Below are 17725 nucleotides of genomic sequence, written 5' to 3'. Positions count from 1 at the left end.
TAAGTAGGATTAGGGTGCTCGTAGTGTAATTCACAAAGATGTAATAAAAAGATAAAAATAGATAAACAAAAACAAAACAAACTCCTAATAACAATTAGGAGTAATCCCAGTACTCAGGAGGTGGAGGCAGGAGGATCATCCTCAGTCATATTGTGAGTTTGAAGCTAACCTGGGCTAGATGAGACTCTATTATAAAAATCAAAATTAAAATAAGAAGAAAGGAAAAAGAAAAGAGAGTCGGGTTTCTGTTTGGAAGTGGGCAGGGTCTTCTAGGCAGTATGAGGTCCAGCTGACACAAGAAAACAAGGCCTCTACCCCCAGTTCCCACTGGAAACCTTCTCCCCACTATTCCTCCACTGACCCCCAGGAATTCCTGAGGTAGGGGTGGTGTGGGCTGAGCAAAGTTCCCCGTTGGAGCAGCTGGAGTGGCTTAAACAGTGGAGGCTGGGAGGGAGGCCAGGGGGTCAGTGCGGAAGTGCTGGCACAGCGGTGCCTGCTAAGGGCTCCCTCCGGCTTGCTCATGGCTGCTTTCTCTGTGGTAAGAGGCAGGGAGGTGAGCAGGCTCTCCTCCCCTTATGCGTTTGTACGGGGCACTAACTGATCTGCTAGGGCCACACCCATATGACCTCTTCAGCGGAGGACCTTCTGCCGCGGAGTAACACGTCTTCTTCCCTGTCACACCAGGAACTGCAAGCTGAGCAGCAGCAGTCTGTCCATGGCAGCTGTGGACATCCTGTACATCGACATCACGAGGAGGTGGAACTCGGTGACCGTGGACCAACGGGACACAGGTACCAGAAGGCTGCCTTGCCTGCCGGGCGTGGGGAGGGGTCTGTGTGTCTTCTGTCCATCCATCTTCCATTCTTTCACGTTATGGAGGGGAGCAGGGAGAGGAATGGCGTGGAATGCAAACCCTGAGGCATCGTCTGCCACCAAGGCTGGGCGACCCCTTCCCAAATCCCATCCCACCCCTAGGCTCCCCTTTCCTTGCGTGATCACCACTGGAAGTAGCCGCTGTTCGTCCGTTCGCGCCCCACCTATGTCTGCCGAGCAGCCAGGCCTCGGGTGAACTAGAGAGCTCGGCTCTTCCCGGAAGAGCCCAGTGGAGTTGAGGCCCGTGTGAGAAGTGGTGCTGATGTAGCAGGGGATGGACCCGGGCGGGAGCTTAGGTCTGCGTATACATGAGCACGTGAAAGGGCCACTGAGCCCAGGCTACTCCCAACCCGCTCCAAAGGAAAAGAACAAAGTGGGCGAGGAGATCCGGTTGTGATAAGACTTTGAACGTCACACCAAAGGCTGTAACTGTGATGGCCCGCGCTTTGTTCTGCTCTCTTTGATTCCTCCGCTAGGAGAATCTACCTTTGAGTGGACGGTTTCCCTCTCCCATCCTGCCCCCCACCCTCCAAGCACTGCAGTAAGCAGAGCTGACTTTTGTCACAAAGCTGCAGAGTGTCCCTCATCCAGTGTCCCCATGACCCAGCACAGAGGTGTTAGGGGCCTCATTTCACAGTGACCAGCGCTCCCGTGATGGAGGTTGCCAGGTGACCGTGAACAAGGTGTACACACACACACACACACTCACACACACTCACACACACTCACACACACTCACACACACACTCACACACTCACACACACACACACACTCACACACACACACACACGCACGCACGCACGCACGCACGCACACTCGCGCGCTTTCACACAGAAAGACCCCACCTGCTGGGGGTGGATGGAGAGGACCTGAAGTCAGAAACTAAGGAATCTGAATGAGACCTGGTTTTACCATCTGCCATCATCACCCCTGGTGACCTCCACTCCTGGGGCTTCTCAGCTGTAAAACTAATGTGTGAGTTCTCTGAACAGCTCTAAGGGCCCATACGCCAGTTTGGGGTCATTGGCGACCATTGAGGGTGGTTAATCCTATTAGTGGATTCTTTCTGTCTTACTGCTGAAGAGATTCTCAGGAGAAGCTATATGACCATGCTACCCACCCTTGTGGGTTGGAAATGCCAACCACAGGGTGCAGCCAGCCCATCCTGTATAGTGCTGACTCAGAAATCCATTTGCTGTTTAGTGTCCTGTTTGATAACAGTGCCACCTGATACCACTTGTTGGCTATTGCCTCCACGCCAAGCCCTGCTGCGTGTTCTTCATGTGTGACACCAGCTACAATTCTGGAGACGGGTCTGATTGTGTCCATTGTACAGAGGCGAAAACTGAGGCTGAGAGCAATGAATGGTAGACTAGTGCTCAACCATCAGTGCACCTGGGCTTGCTTCCTGTCTGGGCCAATTCCTCCTACCGGTTATTGTGGTGGGAGTGGGGGTGGGGTGAGGGGGGTGGTAAGATGGCTGGTCTACCTGCTGCTCCCTTTAATTCAAAAGCAAAAAGTCAGAAATGCCTGCAGTCGTTGCATCAAGCAGGTGAGCCTACTTCTGCCGGCAGGGCTGCCAGCCCCCCTGTCAGAGGGGAGGAGGGCACACAGGCAGGCCATGCAGATAGGTTAATTATCATTTCGAGGGCCGAGTGAGCCCATGTGGCAATTGAGCTGCGGTCTCATTTTGCTGACACCCTCAGAAAGGGAAGAAGTGCTTGTTCCTCAAGCCGCAAGCTGGGTGTTGGCGCAGGATTCTGTGGAGGGGGCCAGATGAGTGGGTGGGGGGTGGCAATGGAATTATTAAATATTGAAATTGATCAGGAGTCGCAGCAGGAAGCTATTTATCATGTTCTATTGCTTCCAAACAGCATTACCATCTGGCCCATTGTTCATCGCGAATAGCTTTGCATGTTTTGTTTGCTTCTAAAATGGCTCTCTGTGAGCGGAAGGGGGGGAGGGCGTCCACAATAAATAAATACCGGCCCGCAAAGGGCTTCTGGGGTCCACCAGGTCTCTCTATTTTGCTGAGCAAGCTGATTAAATGGGAGACGTTCTTATATTTAGACCAGGTGAATCTGAGGCTGGGGTCCCCAAACTTTTGTATCTGTCTGCAATGCTCAGAACAGCAACCATAGGTCAAGGGTCAAGTGTGACGGTCAAAGACTGCCTCGTGAGTGGGTTTATGGTGGTTTCTTCTCGTAGCTTTGCAGACGAGGATCCTGAGGTTCCAAGAGCAAAAGGAACTTCAGTTTCATAGCCAAGGCAAGATTTGCACTCGGGCCTCCGCTACCCTGAGTACTGTGTGTTCCCTGTATGACGGGGCGAGGACAGGGCTTGTGTCAGGAGTCAGAGGTGATGCGGAGGCAGGGAGGTGCAGTAACAATAATGCTGTATGCTTCAAAGAGCTAGAAGAGAGGACAACTGAGAAATGACAAGTTAGCATGGCACATGTGCTAATCACCCGAGTGTGGTGTTGTGTGTGGTGTCGTGTGTGCTCACATGTACTGAACATCAGGCAGTGTTCCATAAACATGTGTAAATACTATACACCAGGATCACTTCCTTTTGAAAAGCCACCTACCTCATCGAGTCCAGGGCCTACTGGAGGGACTGGGGCGTGCGAGCTGGGCCGCCCTTCCAACCTCCTGTCTCCCCTTCCCTCTTCCTGGGACCTTATTTTCCTATTTCCATTGTTGCTGCAAAGAAGCAGGGGCTGGGGGAGGGCGGGCAGGAAATAGGTTGGGCATTAAAGCCGGGAATGGAAGCTCCTCTGTGCTGGTGGAGATGGAGCCCAGCGGCTGCCAGCCAGGCATTATCACCTCCTTCTCAAGGTTACCCAGCACCCCAACTCTGAACAAGAAAGGACAGCAAAAGCCAGCTGCCTTACAAGGTCCAATCAGCAGGCTCCCAGAGGGCAGCAGAAATCTGTGCTTGGGTGTGGTTCTTGCTTTTGCCAGAAAGCAGCAGAAATACCAGAGAGTGAGTGAGTCCCTCTGCCTGTCTGTCCTCCCTCCTTCCCTCCCTTCTTCCCTCCCTCCCTCAGTTCCTTCCCTTTCCCCTCCCCCTTTCCCCTTCTCCCTCTCCTTCCCTCTCTCTTTCCCATCTGCCCATCTCTTCAGTTCCTTCTCCTTCCCTTCCTCTTGTGAAGCCAAGGAGTTGTCAGGCCTCCATTCCAGTTATATGCTGGCCAGTGGACATCTGTCTGTCCGGGTCTCGGTGTGTCCGTGTGTCTCTGAATCTCTGAGTCTCTATGTGCCTGTGTCTATGTGTCCTAGCTAGTATTTACTAAGTCGACGAACTGAAGCCACATACTCCAAACAGAGAAATGTGAGTGGGACAACCCCAGCCCGTGGGAGCCGACAGGGTCAGTGTGATACACCAGCCAGCCCAATTCTACAGGGTTGTCCTCCACCCCAGCACCTCCAGATCCTCCCTTTCCCCAAAGCCCACCCAGACTCAGTGAGAGTGAGCTCAGGCCATGTCTCTGGCACTTGCGGCCGTGGGAGCAAAGGTCACCTACATGAGGCGACCTTGCTACTCATGTGGAGGAGGAGGAAAGCACTGCTGGAAACACAACTTGGAAAAAAGCCAAAAGTAGAAGGAAAAAGCACTTTCTGTGAGGAGACGTAACAACCCTCGAGCTATCCTCTCCCTGTTGGCCTGTGGTGTGCGGAAGTGGCCTCAGCAATGTCCTTGGACACCGAGTCACCTCTGCCATGTCTGTGCCCGGCCTGCTCTTGTCCAGCCTTCATAGTCGGTATCAGCACCTGTGTGCAGGTGTGTGCTGTGTACTGTGTGTGTGTGTTATGTAGTGCGTGTTGTGTACTGTGTGTGTTGTGTATTGGGTTGTATGGTATGTATTGAGTGTGCTTTGTGTGGTGTGTGTGTTGTTGTGTAGTGTGTATGTGTGTGTGTGTACATGTGTGTTGTTGTGTATTGGGTGGCGGCTGGGGCACCCTGTGTGTACATGAATATGGAGAGCCTCAGATGTCATTCCTCAAGTTGCACCCACCTTGATTTTCTGGAGTAGGTTAGAGTCAGCTGGCCAGCGAGGCCCAGCTATCTGTCCCTCTCTTCCTTGTCACTGGGATCACACCCACACGCGTACGCCACCACCTGTCGGTTTGTTTGTTTGGTTGAGATGCATTCTGCAGGATCAAACGCAAACATCTCCTGCTTGCAAAGCCAGCATTTCACCGACTAAGCGATCGCTCCAGCCCCTGTAATGAGGTATTTTCGGTAATGGAATAAACATCCAGAAGACTCTTCACCCAAAACAGAAACGAAATCTTCACAGTAACATCCTCAGACATGTGGCTCCCTACCTTGGCCAGCTCCCCTCCTCTCCCCACCAGGGAGGAGTCTGCACCCTGGATTCTCCTCTGTAAATATTCTCTCTGAATGTCAAAGTCTGCTCAGGAGCTTGGTGGAACTTAGTAGTGTGCGGCTCACACTCTCTGGCTTGCCAGCGTAATTGTCTTTTTTTTTTCTCTCCCAAATGAAAGATTTTAATTTCCAAGCTTAGAATTTCCAGCAGAATACCAAAGTCTCAATGAAGAGTCATTATTAGCAAGGCTAGGATGCCGCAGCCTTCTCCTCAGCCAGACCAAGTGAGGGATCGTCTGTGCGTGGAGATGCAGTGATTTCACATCAGTGCCCTCAGTGATTCCAGAGTCCAACAGCACATCTCTGTGGTGAGAGACAAGGGCAGCATGCAGACCGGGCAATAAAGTGTGTCCTCGTCACCAGAGCCACAGTTCACCCGCATGGGAGCACTGGGTCCCAATAGCTGGGCATCCACCCTCTAACATGATCTGTTTCCTGTTGAAGAAGGTACTATGTGGGCTGGAGAGATGACTCAGTGGGTAAGAGTGCTGAGTGCTCTTCCAGAGGTCCTGAGTTCAATTCCCAGCAACCACATGGTAACTCACAACCATCTGTAATGGGATCTGATGCCCTCTTCAGGTGTGTCTGAAGACAGCAACAGTGTGCTCATATACATGAAAGGAAGGAAGGAAGGAAGGAAGGAAGGAAGGAAGGAAGGAAGGAAGGAAGGAAGGAAGGAAGGAAGGAAGAAAATAAAGAAAGGACTATACTAGGCCTAGCAGCACACACCTGAATCCTAGCCTGTGCCAAACAGGGAGACCCAGTCTCAATAAAATGTAATATATACATACATACATACATACACACACACACACACACACACACATACACACACATACATATATACCAGCTAAGATGGTATTAAAGGTCCTCCCTGGGACTTATAAGGGGAAATCTAAGAATGCATAGTTTGATATCTGATTATGCAAGTGACCTTTTTATCAAATATACAATTTTTCACTCCCCCCTCCCCACCCTGAGTCCCTGAGTGTGGCCCGCAGGCAGCCCTGGGCGTGAGTGGCTATCTTTTTCCTTTTTAGACTCATTCATTTTATTTTATGTGTAGGAATAAAATTCATTTTATTTTTGCGTGTGTATATGTATGTACACCATGTGTGTGCCTGGTTTCTGCAGAGGTCGGAAGAGGGAATTGGATCCCCTAAAACTGGAGCAAGTCACAGCTGGCTGTGAGCCACCATGTGGATGCTGGCTGTCACACCCAGGTCCTCTGCAAGAGCAGCAAATGCTCTAAATCTTTGAGCCATCTCTTCAGCCTTTGAGTGACAATCTACTCAAAGCCACTGGGCGCTAGAGTCAGACAATGGGAGATTCGCCTGGGCTTGATAACTTGCCAGCCAGGGGGCCTGGAGCAAGCTGGCTTCCTGACTTCCTCCAAGGCCTTGCCCCGTATCTGTAAGCAGAATCCTGGTGCCTCTCTCTCTCTCTCTCTCTCTCTCTCTCTCTCTCTCTCTCTCTCTCACACACACACACACACACACACACACACACACACACACGTTATGGAGAGAAGCTGCCAACCACGTCTGCTCAGAAAACTAAGGCCTGCAGGACACAGGCAGCACTGCAAGGTGCCCACCTGTGGTGTGTGCTGTTACCCACTATCTCCGGCCTCCCTCATCCTCAGTCACGTAGGCAAAAAAGGAAACACTGCATCTGCACACCAGGACGAGGCAGAAGGGAGAAGGCTGGCTGCCTCTCTCTGTTCTGATGTAGTGCACTCTCAGGAACCCTTTCCAAGGCGCCTGATCCTTTCGGGTCCCTGAGGTATTAGGGAGACAGATAGGAAGAAAGGCTTCCCTAGAGTAGTCTTCTCAGGATGGTGGGACATGGCTGCAAGGGGCCTTTTCAATGCCTGACAAGAGTCCAAGCCTCTCACCTAGGTGTCTCACATCTCCTGTTCAGAGGAGAAAGTCAGTCAGGTACACCAGCCTGGCTCCCTGAGGGCATTCCACTTCTGGGGAGGGGGGTCTTCCCTCACTCTAGGCAGACCGCCAGTTACCTCAGAGTTCCTCACCAGGATCCTCGCCTCTCCCAGAGATCCCCTCTGTCATTCACAAAGCCAGGGCCTTCCTCTCAGTGCCAGGCTAGGTTGGGATCCCTCTAATCTGCCCCACTCACAGCCTTTGTGCAGCACCTGCCGTCAGGTTCTTCTGTCCTACCGAGGCCTGCGGCTTCGCCTGGCGCATGGCTGATGCTCCACACACATGCGTGGCACGGACCAGACCCTGCCAGCCAGCCCATCCTGTGGGCGTCTGCAGCTCCCTGCTGTCTCTCACCGAATTTCCTCAGTCGACTTATGCAAATCATGTGACGCCTGTACTTTCTTCAGCTGGAACGCGCTCCTACTGAAACGTATTTAGTCGATGATGTACTGAAATATTTAAAAGTATTTTTACTTGGCATGTTTAGCAAGACCTCCCTTTTGCATATACATGGCTGCCCACCCCTAGGCCAGAATCACGAAGCACCGCCTGGAGGTGTCAGCCTTGAAGTTACCTCGAAGTCAGATGACTTTCACTGGATAGATGTCTAACACACTCACAAAACAGCTAAATTATTCTTAATAAAAGCAACTGAGGCAGGAGGATGCCAGCCTGCCTTTCCCCTGGCTCAGAGGTGGGTCTTCAGGGCCTGCAGGACACAGGCAGCACTGCGAGGTGCCCACCCTGTGGTGTGTGCTGTTACCCACTATCTCCGGCCTAGCTCATCCTCAGTCACCTAGGCAAAAAAGGAAACACTGCATCTGCGCACCAGGAAGAGGCAGAAGGGAGGAGGCTGGCTGCCTCTCGTCACCTCCCCAGCCTTACACCCACTGCCTGTGGTTCCTGGATGGTGTGAGGACCACAGCAGCAGTGCTCAGCATCGTGGGACAAGCCGGCTGGCCCTGGAGTCGGGCTGCCCCATGGCTGTCTGTCAGATAGCTCTGGGGGGGTGTCACTGCTCCCCTGGGGCCTCCTCTGCAACAGGGCCTTTGACATCTACCTGGAGATGGTGGTATCAAGATTTATAAGGAAGGACTAAGATTGTGGATTCAATGTCTTTTCTTCCTCTTCCCAACCAACTGGGATCACTCCTGATCTAGGTGTGCCGTGCACATGAAAAGATGGATTCCAAGCTGTCAGCAGGGTGCCCGTCTCCAGGAGACTCCATTTTATTCCTATTCCAGAGGAGGAAACTGAACTTCCAAGAGGTGTAGAGTAAAGAGAACGCGCTCAAGGACAGAGACCACTCACATGGGCCATGGAGGATGACAGGGAAGCAGCATGAGTTCAGTCCCCAGACCCTGGAAGGCATGAGCACCGGCCCCACCTCCTCCCCACACATTCCCAGGGCAGGAGCTGGGAGAGCTATGTCTGGCTGGTTCCTGGTCTTGGCAGAGGCCACTGGTGACAATGACAGACATGTAGAAAGCACTCAACTCTGAGGGTTCCTTTCCAAGAACCTCCTCATCTGTCACTTGCCAGTCCCAGAGGAGCCAGTGGAATGTTTGCATTGGTGTCACTGTGACAGGAAAAAAAATGTTCTCTGGTGTATGCCCAACTGTGCTGTGGGCTGGGATTCCTCTTCTCTGTTCAAAGCTGGAGAAGGAGGACCGGACAGCTGAGGAGCCACCGCCTCAGACGCCCAGCTAATCTGCAGCAGCAGGTGGACCCACTAGGTCTAACCAAAGATTCTACCATGGGCCACGTCCTAACCTGACCACGCGTGATCTGCCCAAATGTGAGCTACATTTATCAAGCACCTAACAGGATCCAGGCTCTGCCAGCACAGAGCAGACAGTACAGAGACTCCCCTTCCCTTCCTCTTACACAGGCCCCCAAATACTACCCCTGGTGAGCAAGCGCTATTCTACTAATTCCATCGTTCCATAGTGATGAAGTCCATGCACTGCACTAGGGCTTACTCTTTTCGTATTGCATATTCTATGAGATTTTTTTTTAATCTTTTTATTCGTTTAATTCTTCATTCTTGTGTTTTATATGTATGGGTCTTTTACCTGCTCGTGCGTCTGTGTATCACATGTGAGCCTGATCCCTATGGAGGCCAGAAGAGGGTACCAGACGTTAATGGTGGTGACACTGAAACGGGTGCTACAAATCAAAGCCAGGGCCAGTGGAAGAGCGCTGGCACTCTGAGCTGCTGAGCCGTCTCTATCCGGCCCACAACTGCACGAGGACCTGTAACTATCATCTCTGCATTGCTCAAGAGGGCTGTACTGCCCCAAGCCTCTCTGTGCCCTAGTCCCCATTTCCCCTCTCTCACTCACTCAGACACACACACACACACAGGCACACACACATACACACAGGCACACACACACACACATACACACACACACCCTCCCGGAGCCCTTGGCAACCACTGTGAGCTTTTGACTCTGTATAATTCTGCTTTTTCCAGAATGTTGTGACTGTGGGGACTACAGTGTACCTAGCCTGCTCACACTGGCTGCTTCCACCAGCAGTATGCCTTTAAGATCCTCTATGCCTTTTTATTCCTTGATAGGTCATTATTTGAATCTCTGGATAGCTATCCATTAAATGGGCACAACCTCAATTTGTGACTGTATTTACTCTGTGAAGGGTATCTTGATCGCTTCACTTTTTGGTACTGAGAGATGAATTAACTATAAATATGCATGTGCAGGTTTTGCACGGACATAAGTTTTTTATGTGGATAGACAAATGTCTATCAGTGTGAGACCATATAGTTGTGATGCTTGATTTTAGCTGTCAACCTGACTAGTCTAAGGAACCCCTAGAAGGCTGGTAAAGCCTCGGCTATAGATGTATGTGCCTGTGGGATGTCTCCAGAGGAGACTAGCATGTGAATCAGTGGACTGTGGGGAAGGTCACCCTCGATGGGAGCAGGTCCCCCCCCCAATCAGTTGGGGACCCAGGAAGAACAAAAAAATGGAGGATGGGAGTTAATAGGATGCCTCAGCAGATACATTCCTAATGGTCTAAACTCAACATCAGGGACAAGGTAGAGGGAGAAAACTTTCTCCTGCAAGTTGTCCTCTGTCCTCCACACTCACATGACAGCATATGTGACAGATGAGAACATCAGACGGTTGGTTGTGAGCCACCATGTGGTTGCTGGGACTTGAACTCAGGACCCCTGGATGAGCCACCAGGGCTCTTAACCGCTGAGCCATCTCTCTAGTCCAAGCGTAACCTTTTAAAGGCAGGGAGGCTCTCTCTCTTTGGTTCGTACCCTGTCTTAGACATCAGCACTGCAGCCTCCCAGGATCTTGGGCTCCTGACCTTAGTCCACTGGTTTGTTCCACGGGTTCTCAGGCCCTTGGCTTTACAGTGAGAGTTTACAATCATTTCTCTGGTTCAGAGGCCTTCAGACGTGAAGTGAACCACATTACGTGCCACCAGATATGGAATGTCTTTGCCTCTGTAGTTGTATGACTGAAATCCCTAATAAGTTTCACCTGTCTAGGTTAATTTATTACCAGTTCTCCATCTGTCTGTCCATCTGTCTATTTAAGTGCCTTCGTCCCTCCTGCCTGTTGCTCCCAGCTCTCTGGAAAATGTTGACGAATGCATATAATACTGCTAAGTTTCAGCCTTATACAAAACGGTCTGTCTTCCAAAGAGGCAGTGCCACGTTGTGTCCCTGTTATTCTACACCATTGCCAACACATGGGACAGTCAGAGACATTAGAGAAAAACAGTCTTTCTCTTTTGTCCAACCCTCTTTGTGAATACGCAGTGGCACACACCTCGATGTTTTAATTTGAAATTCAGCACACATTTTTAACATGAAGGTCCTTTCTTAAAATTTGAATTATTTGGTCCTTTCTTATTATTGAGTTTTAAGAATTCTTTGCATGTTGTAGACACAAGTTTTTCATTACCTATGTATTTAAAAAATATTTTTCCAGTCTGTGATTTGTCTCTAAACTTTGCGGTTTTTATTCCTCTCTCATAAGGAATGGGTTTGAACTCGAGGTCTTGCACATTAGGCAAGTGCTCATCCACTGAGCCGACTCCCACCCCCATTTTAAAAACAGTATCTTTATCAAAGCAGAAGTTTTTTAATTTTGTTAAATCCAACTTTCCTTGTTTCGTTATTTCTTGAATAGAGTTTGCTCTTGGAACTGTAGCAAAAAATTCAGAGCAAAGTCACCTAGATTTTTTTCATTTCTCTATGAAGTGACATATTGGTATTTGAAAGTGGAGTTACTAGCTAAATATGCATCTTAAGCTAGGCTAGCATGTCCCTAGGAGTGGACCCTAGGCTAGATAAGTGTCCCACACCTAGGATCCACTCTTTTTAAGATGAGAGGAGGAGGGAGAGGAGGGGGAAGAAAGAAGAGGAGAGGGAAGAAGGGGAAGAGGAGGGAGGAAGAGGAAGAGGAGGAAGAGGAAGATGTAGAGAAAATGTCCTTATAAAATGTTCTGCTTGAAACCAAAGGCAGCAAAAAGAAAAGAAAGAACAGAGGTAATCAATAGAAAACAGTTGCAACCATAACAGATATTAATCCAATTATATCAGCCATGAGTGTAAATGTGAAAACCTCAAATTGTGGGTGCGCGTCTGTCTGCTTCGCCACTGGGCATGGCCTCTTGGGGAGTTTGACTGCACTTGTCCCATGCCACTCTTGGATATCCAAGCTCCGCTGGGAGTCTCGGAAGAGCTGGAAACAGGGTTGGGGCCCAGGGGCTGGGGACAGCATCTAGCCTGGGCCCAGGGCAGAGGGGAGCTCCGACTTGTCCTGGCGGAGATCGGCGATCGTCCTTAGCTTGGCAGAGGCAGGCTTGATGGCAGTTCACAGAGAGGCCTACCTTCTACAGGAGAACTAAGCTGTGGCTCTGTAGTCCAATGCCTTCTCTATCGCTCTCCACAGCGGATCTTGATGAAAGAGACAGTCCATGGATCTAAACGGTGTGTTGGTTGTTCGTGGCGGAAAATGGATGCATAATGTACCATCCCCATGTCTCAGAGTGGACCTGAGATTAAATACCTTTGCAGGGAGGACTGTCTGGGAAGGGAAGATTATTGGCAAAGACCCCTGAGCCTCTAGGTATCTCATTAGCATAAAGAACTCATTTGGGGCCTACATGACCATACATCACGGGATTCTTTATGCGAGGAGTGTGGCACGTGTTCCAGGCCAGGAGGAGTCTGACTGGGAGTAGGGAGTCGCCCAAGCCCCAGGTGTGTGCCCACCGAGTCTCTGGGTCTCAACCTGCTCTACCTCACCAAACTTCCTGGCATGGTTTTCTGTCCCACATCAAATATGTCAATTAAAATGAGGAACCCGTTGAGAAGATTTTAAAAAACAAGGAAACAAGCCAGGTGTGGTGGCCCTTGCCTTTAGTCCTAGCACTTGGGAGGCAGAGTTCAAGGATAGCCAGAGCTACTACTGATGATGAGGATGATGATGGTGGTGGTGGAGGTGGTGATGGTGAGGTGGTGGTGGTGAAGATCGTGATGATCAAGATGGTAATTCAAAAGTAAAATATACAAAAAAAAACTATGGTATTTATAAAAACCCCATTTAAACCTTAAAAACACAGTCAAGGAAAGAGATGAAGACAGACATATGCTCACACAAACCAAATCTGGGATGGCGTGCCTTTGTCAATTCTGGACAGAGCAGGCTCTGGAACAAGGGAAATGGTCAGAAGTAAAGATGGGCAGCAAGCCCAGGATCAGTCCTCGAGCCACACATGACAGTGCCACACATGCATGGTGCACGGGCAGCAAGAACGGAGTCGGTCCTCTAGCCACACGTGAGTGCAGCTGACAGCAGCGAGGAACGGAACGCATCTGCGGCAGCTACACTGGGAGACCTCAGCAGCCCACCTGCACCTCACAGGGGAGCTGCTCAGGAAGAGGGGCAGGATACAGGTGGACTGAGCACTGGTCCAGGGCTTGGACCATGGATGTGTTTAACACGCTTCATGCAGTTAAGAACCGGGATGCACATTCCTCTCCATTCTTATATTCGCCAAACTGTGCTGTATGACGTCAAAACCTCCATTCATTAATTAATTAGATAATTAGTTAATGTATTGCAAGACAGGAGCTTGAATCCAGGGCTTGCTTCCTACATACATAATAGACAAATTCTCTACCACAGAGCTGCACCCCCACCCCTGTTTTGTTCGGTTTGGTTTGGTTTTTAAGACAGACTCTCATGGAGTTGCCCAGACTAATTAGCCTTAAAGCATCTGGGTATCTGGAATTACAGACCAGCAATGTCAGAGAGCAGAGAATTAGATAAGCTGCCCTCAGACCACAAGGGAATAATACCGAAGTAAGAACATAGAACACCAGGAAGCTCCCAGGATGCTAATCGGCAGGCCCCGCCCCTGCACACCTGTGCACTCTCCGTCTATATTCCAAACGGTCTAACGTGACTTAGCTCCATTTCCTTTTAAACATCTGGGAGAACTTACCAGTGAGCCCTTTGGGGCCTAGTGCTTTTCGGGGAGGGGGGGAACTATGAATTATTTACCTCTTTCTCTAGTAGCTATTAGGTTTGTTGGATTGTAAGTTTCCTTATGTCAATTTTGGTAAATTGTCTCTTTGAAGAAACTGGTCCATTTCATCTAAATTACTAAATTCACAGGCATAGATTGCTCCGTGATATTCACGTTACATGGGGTGGGCTGGGGGGGGGAACTCTGATACTAACATTAGTTATCTTGCTCAAATTGCTGATATTACTAATGTATAATTAGTAGTTAATGATCTCCTTTTTCTCCTCAGTTAAGCTGGCTAGAGGTTTATCAGTTCTATTGATTTCCCCCCCCCCCAAGGATAAACTCCTCTGTTTTATTGATTTTTCTTATTGATTTCCTGTCTAATTTCATCTATTTGTTTTCTGATTTTCACCATTTCTTTGACCATTTTGAATTTGCTCTTTTTCCATTTCCTAAAATAAACCGTTCCCCCCCCTGTAAGACAGGATCTCTCTGTAGCTCTGACTGGCTTGGAACTCACTGTGTAGACCAGGCTGGCCCCAAATTCACAGGTGCCTCTGCTTCCTGAGTACAGAAGTTAAGGCCATGAGTCACCACACCTAGCCTGAAAACATTTTTTTTTTCCAATTTCAGAACTTCTTGCCTAACCCATGTATTTGATTCTGTACAACTGACTACACTGTGTCCCACACATTTCAGTGTGTTCTCTTTTAATTTTTATTTAGTTCAAAAATATTTTTAACTTTCTTGCGAGCCCTCCTTTCTGAGAGTTTTATATTTATCTTGCCTGGGCCAGGCTCTGTTGCCTGCACGGTGGCTGCTGTGCCAGAGGCCCGGGTTTCCTCTCAGGTTTTTCTAACGTCCCCTTCTTAAATGGAGCCTGACACATTCCCCGGGTGTGAGCTGGGGTCCCAGGGTGAGGCCCTCCTTGCCTTACCGAGGCCCGGCTACTATTGCTGTGGGGAAACACCATGACCAAAGCAAGTCAGGGAGGGTGGAGTTTGTCTGGTTCACACTTCTGCATCCTAGGAAGGAAGTCAGGGCAGGCCCCCAGGGCAGGAGCTGCTGCAGAGGCCGTGGAGGGGTGCCGCTCAGTCTGCTTTCTTACATTGCCAGAGTCGGGGCTAGAGCGATGGCCCAGTGCCTGAGAGCATCGGCTGTTCTTCCAAAGGACTAGGGTTCGATTCCCAGCACCCACATGGCAGCTCACAACTATCTGCAGCTCGAGGTCTAGGGCGTCTGACACCCTCACACGGACATGAATGCAGGCAAAACCACGAACGGGCATAAAATTAAATACATTATTAAAATACAAAAATACGGGGCCACCAGCTGAGGGGCACCACCACCCACAATGGTCTGAGCCCTCCCACATTAATCATTAATTTAACAAACACAGTCAGATCTTCTGGAGGCATTTTCTCAATTGACGGTCCCTCCCCTCTGAGGACTCTAGCCGGGTGACAAGCCGGGTTTACTTTACATCCAAACTACAAGAGCCTCCCGCCTGGATGGACAGGATAACCCCCGATGCCAACACTGACACAGCGGCAATCTGAGACTGCACTGCTTGGTGGTGCAACACCTGTAACCCCAACACCTGCGAGGATGAGGCAGGAGGATCACAAGTGAGGCTCCTGGGGCTTCGTCCACGAATGCAGGACCCCGCCCCACCCCCACCACAACTTGTGTACACTGAGCTCCCATCTGCCAGCAGCCATGAAAATGTCTCACGCCTTACTGACAGCTTTCTGTGGAATCTTGGGGTAAATCTGGGCATCCTAAAACTCAAAAGTGCCATCTGATGAGTCTGCTGCGCTTGGAGTCGGGGTCTTGGGGGGAGGTCCCCGCTGGACCAAGGTCTCCAGCAGAGCTCAGTAGCAAGGTCTCTTTCTCAAATGTGCATTCATTTCACTGTAACAGAACGACACGGGGCTTAAAGTCAGCGCCCCAAGTTGTCCTGGGGTATGAGCATGTCCGGTCACTGCTGTGGGTGGAATTGTCACCAGCATCTGGCAGGCAGTGGCTGGGGGTGCTGCTAACCTCCCATGATGCCCTGGGCAGCCCCCGCAACGCGTTACTCAGCTCCAAATGCCAATAGTAACCCTGTTTCCCCTTGGGCTTCTGTAAAGACAACCACTGAATCTCTCAGAAGGTCCCCGTACCCCCACCATGGTGATACGCCACAGCCGCCCTCCAGGTAAGGTTGAGGGAGGCCGGGGGACCTCCCGGGAAGAGTGCGCATACCTGCTGGGGCAGACCTGACATCACCCAGCAGCCTCTTGGTGGCCGTGGGCGTCTCTGCCCCTGCTTTTCCTGTTCCCTGCTTCAAGAGGAGGAGGGAGTCTTATGTAATCGCAGCCTCACACAACCTTCTGTCATTGTGGCACCCTACGCCTGGGAAACCCCTCCCTCCTAAAACCCCGTGGGGCACGGAATTCTTTGTGTTCTAAGCAGGCTCTACAGGTTACACACCCCTGGCCAGCAGCAGAGTAAAGCAGAGCAGAGCCGCAGTCTTTGAAGGCACCTTTGCTCCTGCCTCCACTCTGCACCCCATCCCCCATCCATTTTCCCCTGCCCTGGGCATCTTTATCGCAGACCGCTGGTCCCCATCTTACCCCTGCTCAGAAGTTTCTGCCTGCCCAGAATTCCCACCACCCCCACCATTTTAACAACCTTGACCGGTCAGGCTCTGTGAAACCCTTCCTGCCTGAGAGTATAGTGTCCATACCTTATATCAACCCCCACCCCCAGCATCCTCTCCTCTCCTCCCCTCCCCTTCTCCCCTCCCCTTCCCTTCCCTCCCCCTCCTCTGATTCCCACAAGTGCCTTTCTGCCAGATCCTGGTTCTCTTTTGGGGTCTGTGACTTAGTTCAGTGAAATAAATGTGCTCTAGAATAAGTGTGACTACGTGTCCACAGGAACAGGCAGGCGGCTCCTGATTCTCAGGGTGGAGGTTTCCAGACCCCATAGTGGTTTCCTGGTGTTCATCGGGCTCTCTGAGAAACATGGCCTTCCTTCGACATGGCCTTCCTTCGTCTAGCCAGTTCTTGTTCTAGTGAAGCTGTGCGACAGATCTTGAGGGAGTCACTTGCTCTCTCCATCCGGGGCAGCACCAGCTGCTGTGCTGAGGGTGTGTGACTAGAGGTGATGACAAAACCCTAACCAAGTTCAAATCTCTCCCTCAATTTCCCCAGAGCTCTGGCCCTGACCAGCCCCAGGGCAGGATTGCTCCCAGGCAAGGTACAAGAAAGAAACTGGTTTTTCTGATTTTCGTGCACTAATAAAATTACCCTCTCTAAAGAAGGCAATTTGCATGTTAATGTTTTGGGTAATTCTGTGCAGCTCCAATGCCCCCAGGGCTGCAATTTCTCTCTGACAGGGTGACAAAAATAAACTCCGGCATAAAGGAGCATTTTCCTCCCTGCCTTTGTGCTCTAACGTGACACTGTAATGAGAGTCAAGCGGAAACCCACTGCTCCGTCTTCTTTCTGACACCGGTCTGCTTCCTTTCACCTCTCCAAGTGACAGGCAGGCTCTGAAGACCTCGGGGGTCTCCTTGAGACAGGGCTGGGTGGCCTTGTGAGTGGACATCACTCTACAGCCCACCTCCTCCCCCAAGGCCCGCCTTCAGTTTCTCTACCTTCTCAAAGGTGCAGCTAAGTAACAGGACACCACTGGCCATCTTTGGGATGAGGAGGGCCACCATAGGGTGTGTGGAGTCTATGCAGCTGCCCTGCAGGGGACACACTGTCCCACCAGGCTTGGGTCCCTCTGGTGACTTAAAGTCCATCAGGAAGGAAGCTTAATTCATAGGTGTGTTCTCCAGGCCAGACACATTGGTCTCACACACACACACACCAGGGCAGAACCACAAGGAGCACAGCCAACTGAGGCACTCCTGCCTTTACCGCATAGTGCCTGACAACCCAAGTAAGATGACAGTTGTGCTGTGTGTCACAGAGGTGTTGCTCAGAGCAACTCCTGTAAT

The 17725-nt window shown here is 50.6% G+C and overlaps 1 protein-coding gene across 1 annotated transcript in view; it reads left to right on the top strand.

Annotated features, from left to right (window-relative positions):
- The window catches only part of Ttll11 (tubulin tyrosine ligase like 11), a 228454-nt gene that overhangs the window by 192148 nt on the left and 18581 nt on the right, over positions 1–17725 (top strand). The window contains exon 8 of the mRNA XM_052182350.1: positions 685–791. Within this exon, the coding sequence (XP_052038310.1) occupies positions 685–791 (107 nt within the window). The remainder of the gene's footprint in view (positions 1–684; positions 792–17725) is intronic.

The sequence above is a fragment of the Apodemus sylvaticus genome, chromosome 5 (assembly GCF_947179515.1).
Source record: "Apodemus sylvaticus chromosome 5, mApoSyl1.1, whole genome shotgun sequence".
Lineage (NCBI taxonomy): Eukaryota > Metazoa > Chordata > Mammalia > Rodentia > Muridae > Apodemus > Apodemus sylvaticus.
Note: the sequence above shows the minus strand (reverse complement) of the source record. Positions and strands in the feature narration are given on the sequence as shown.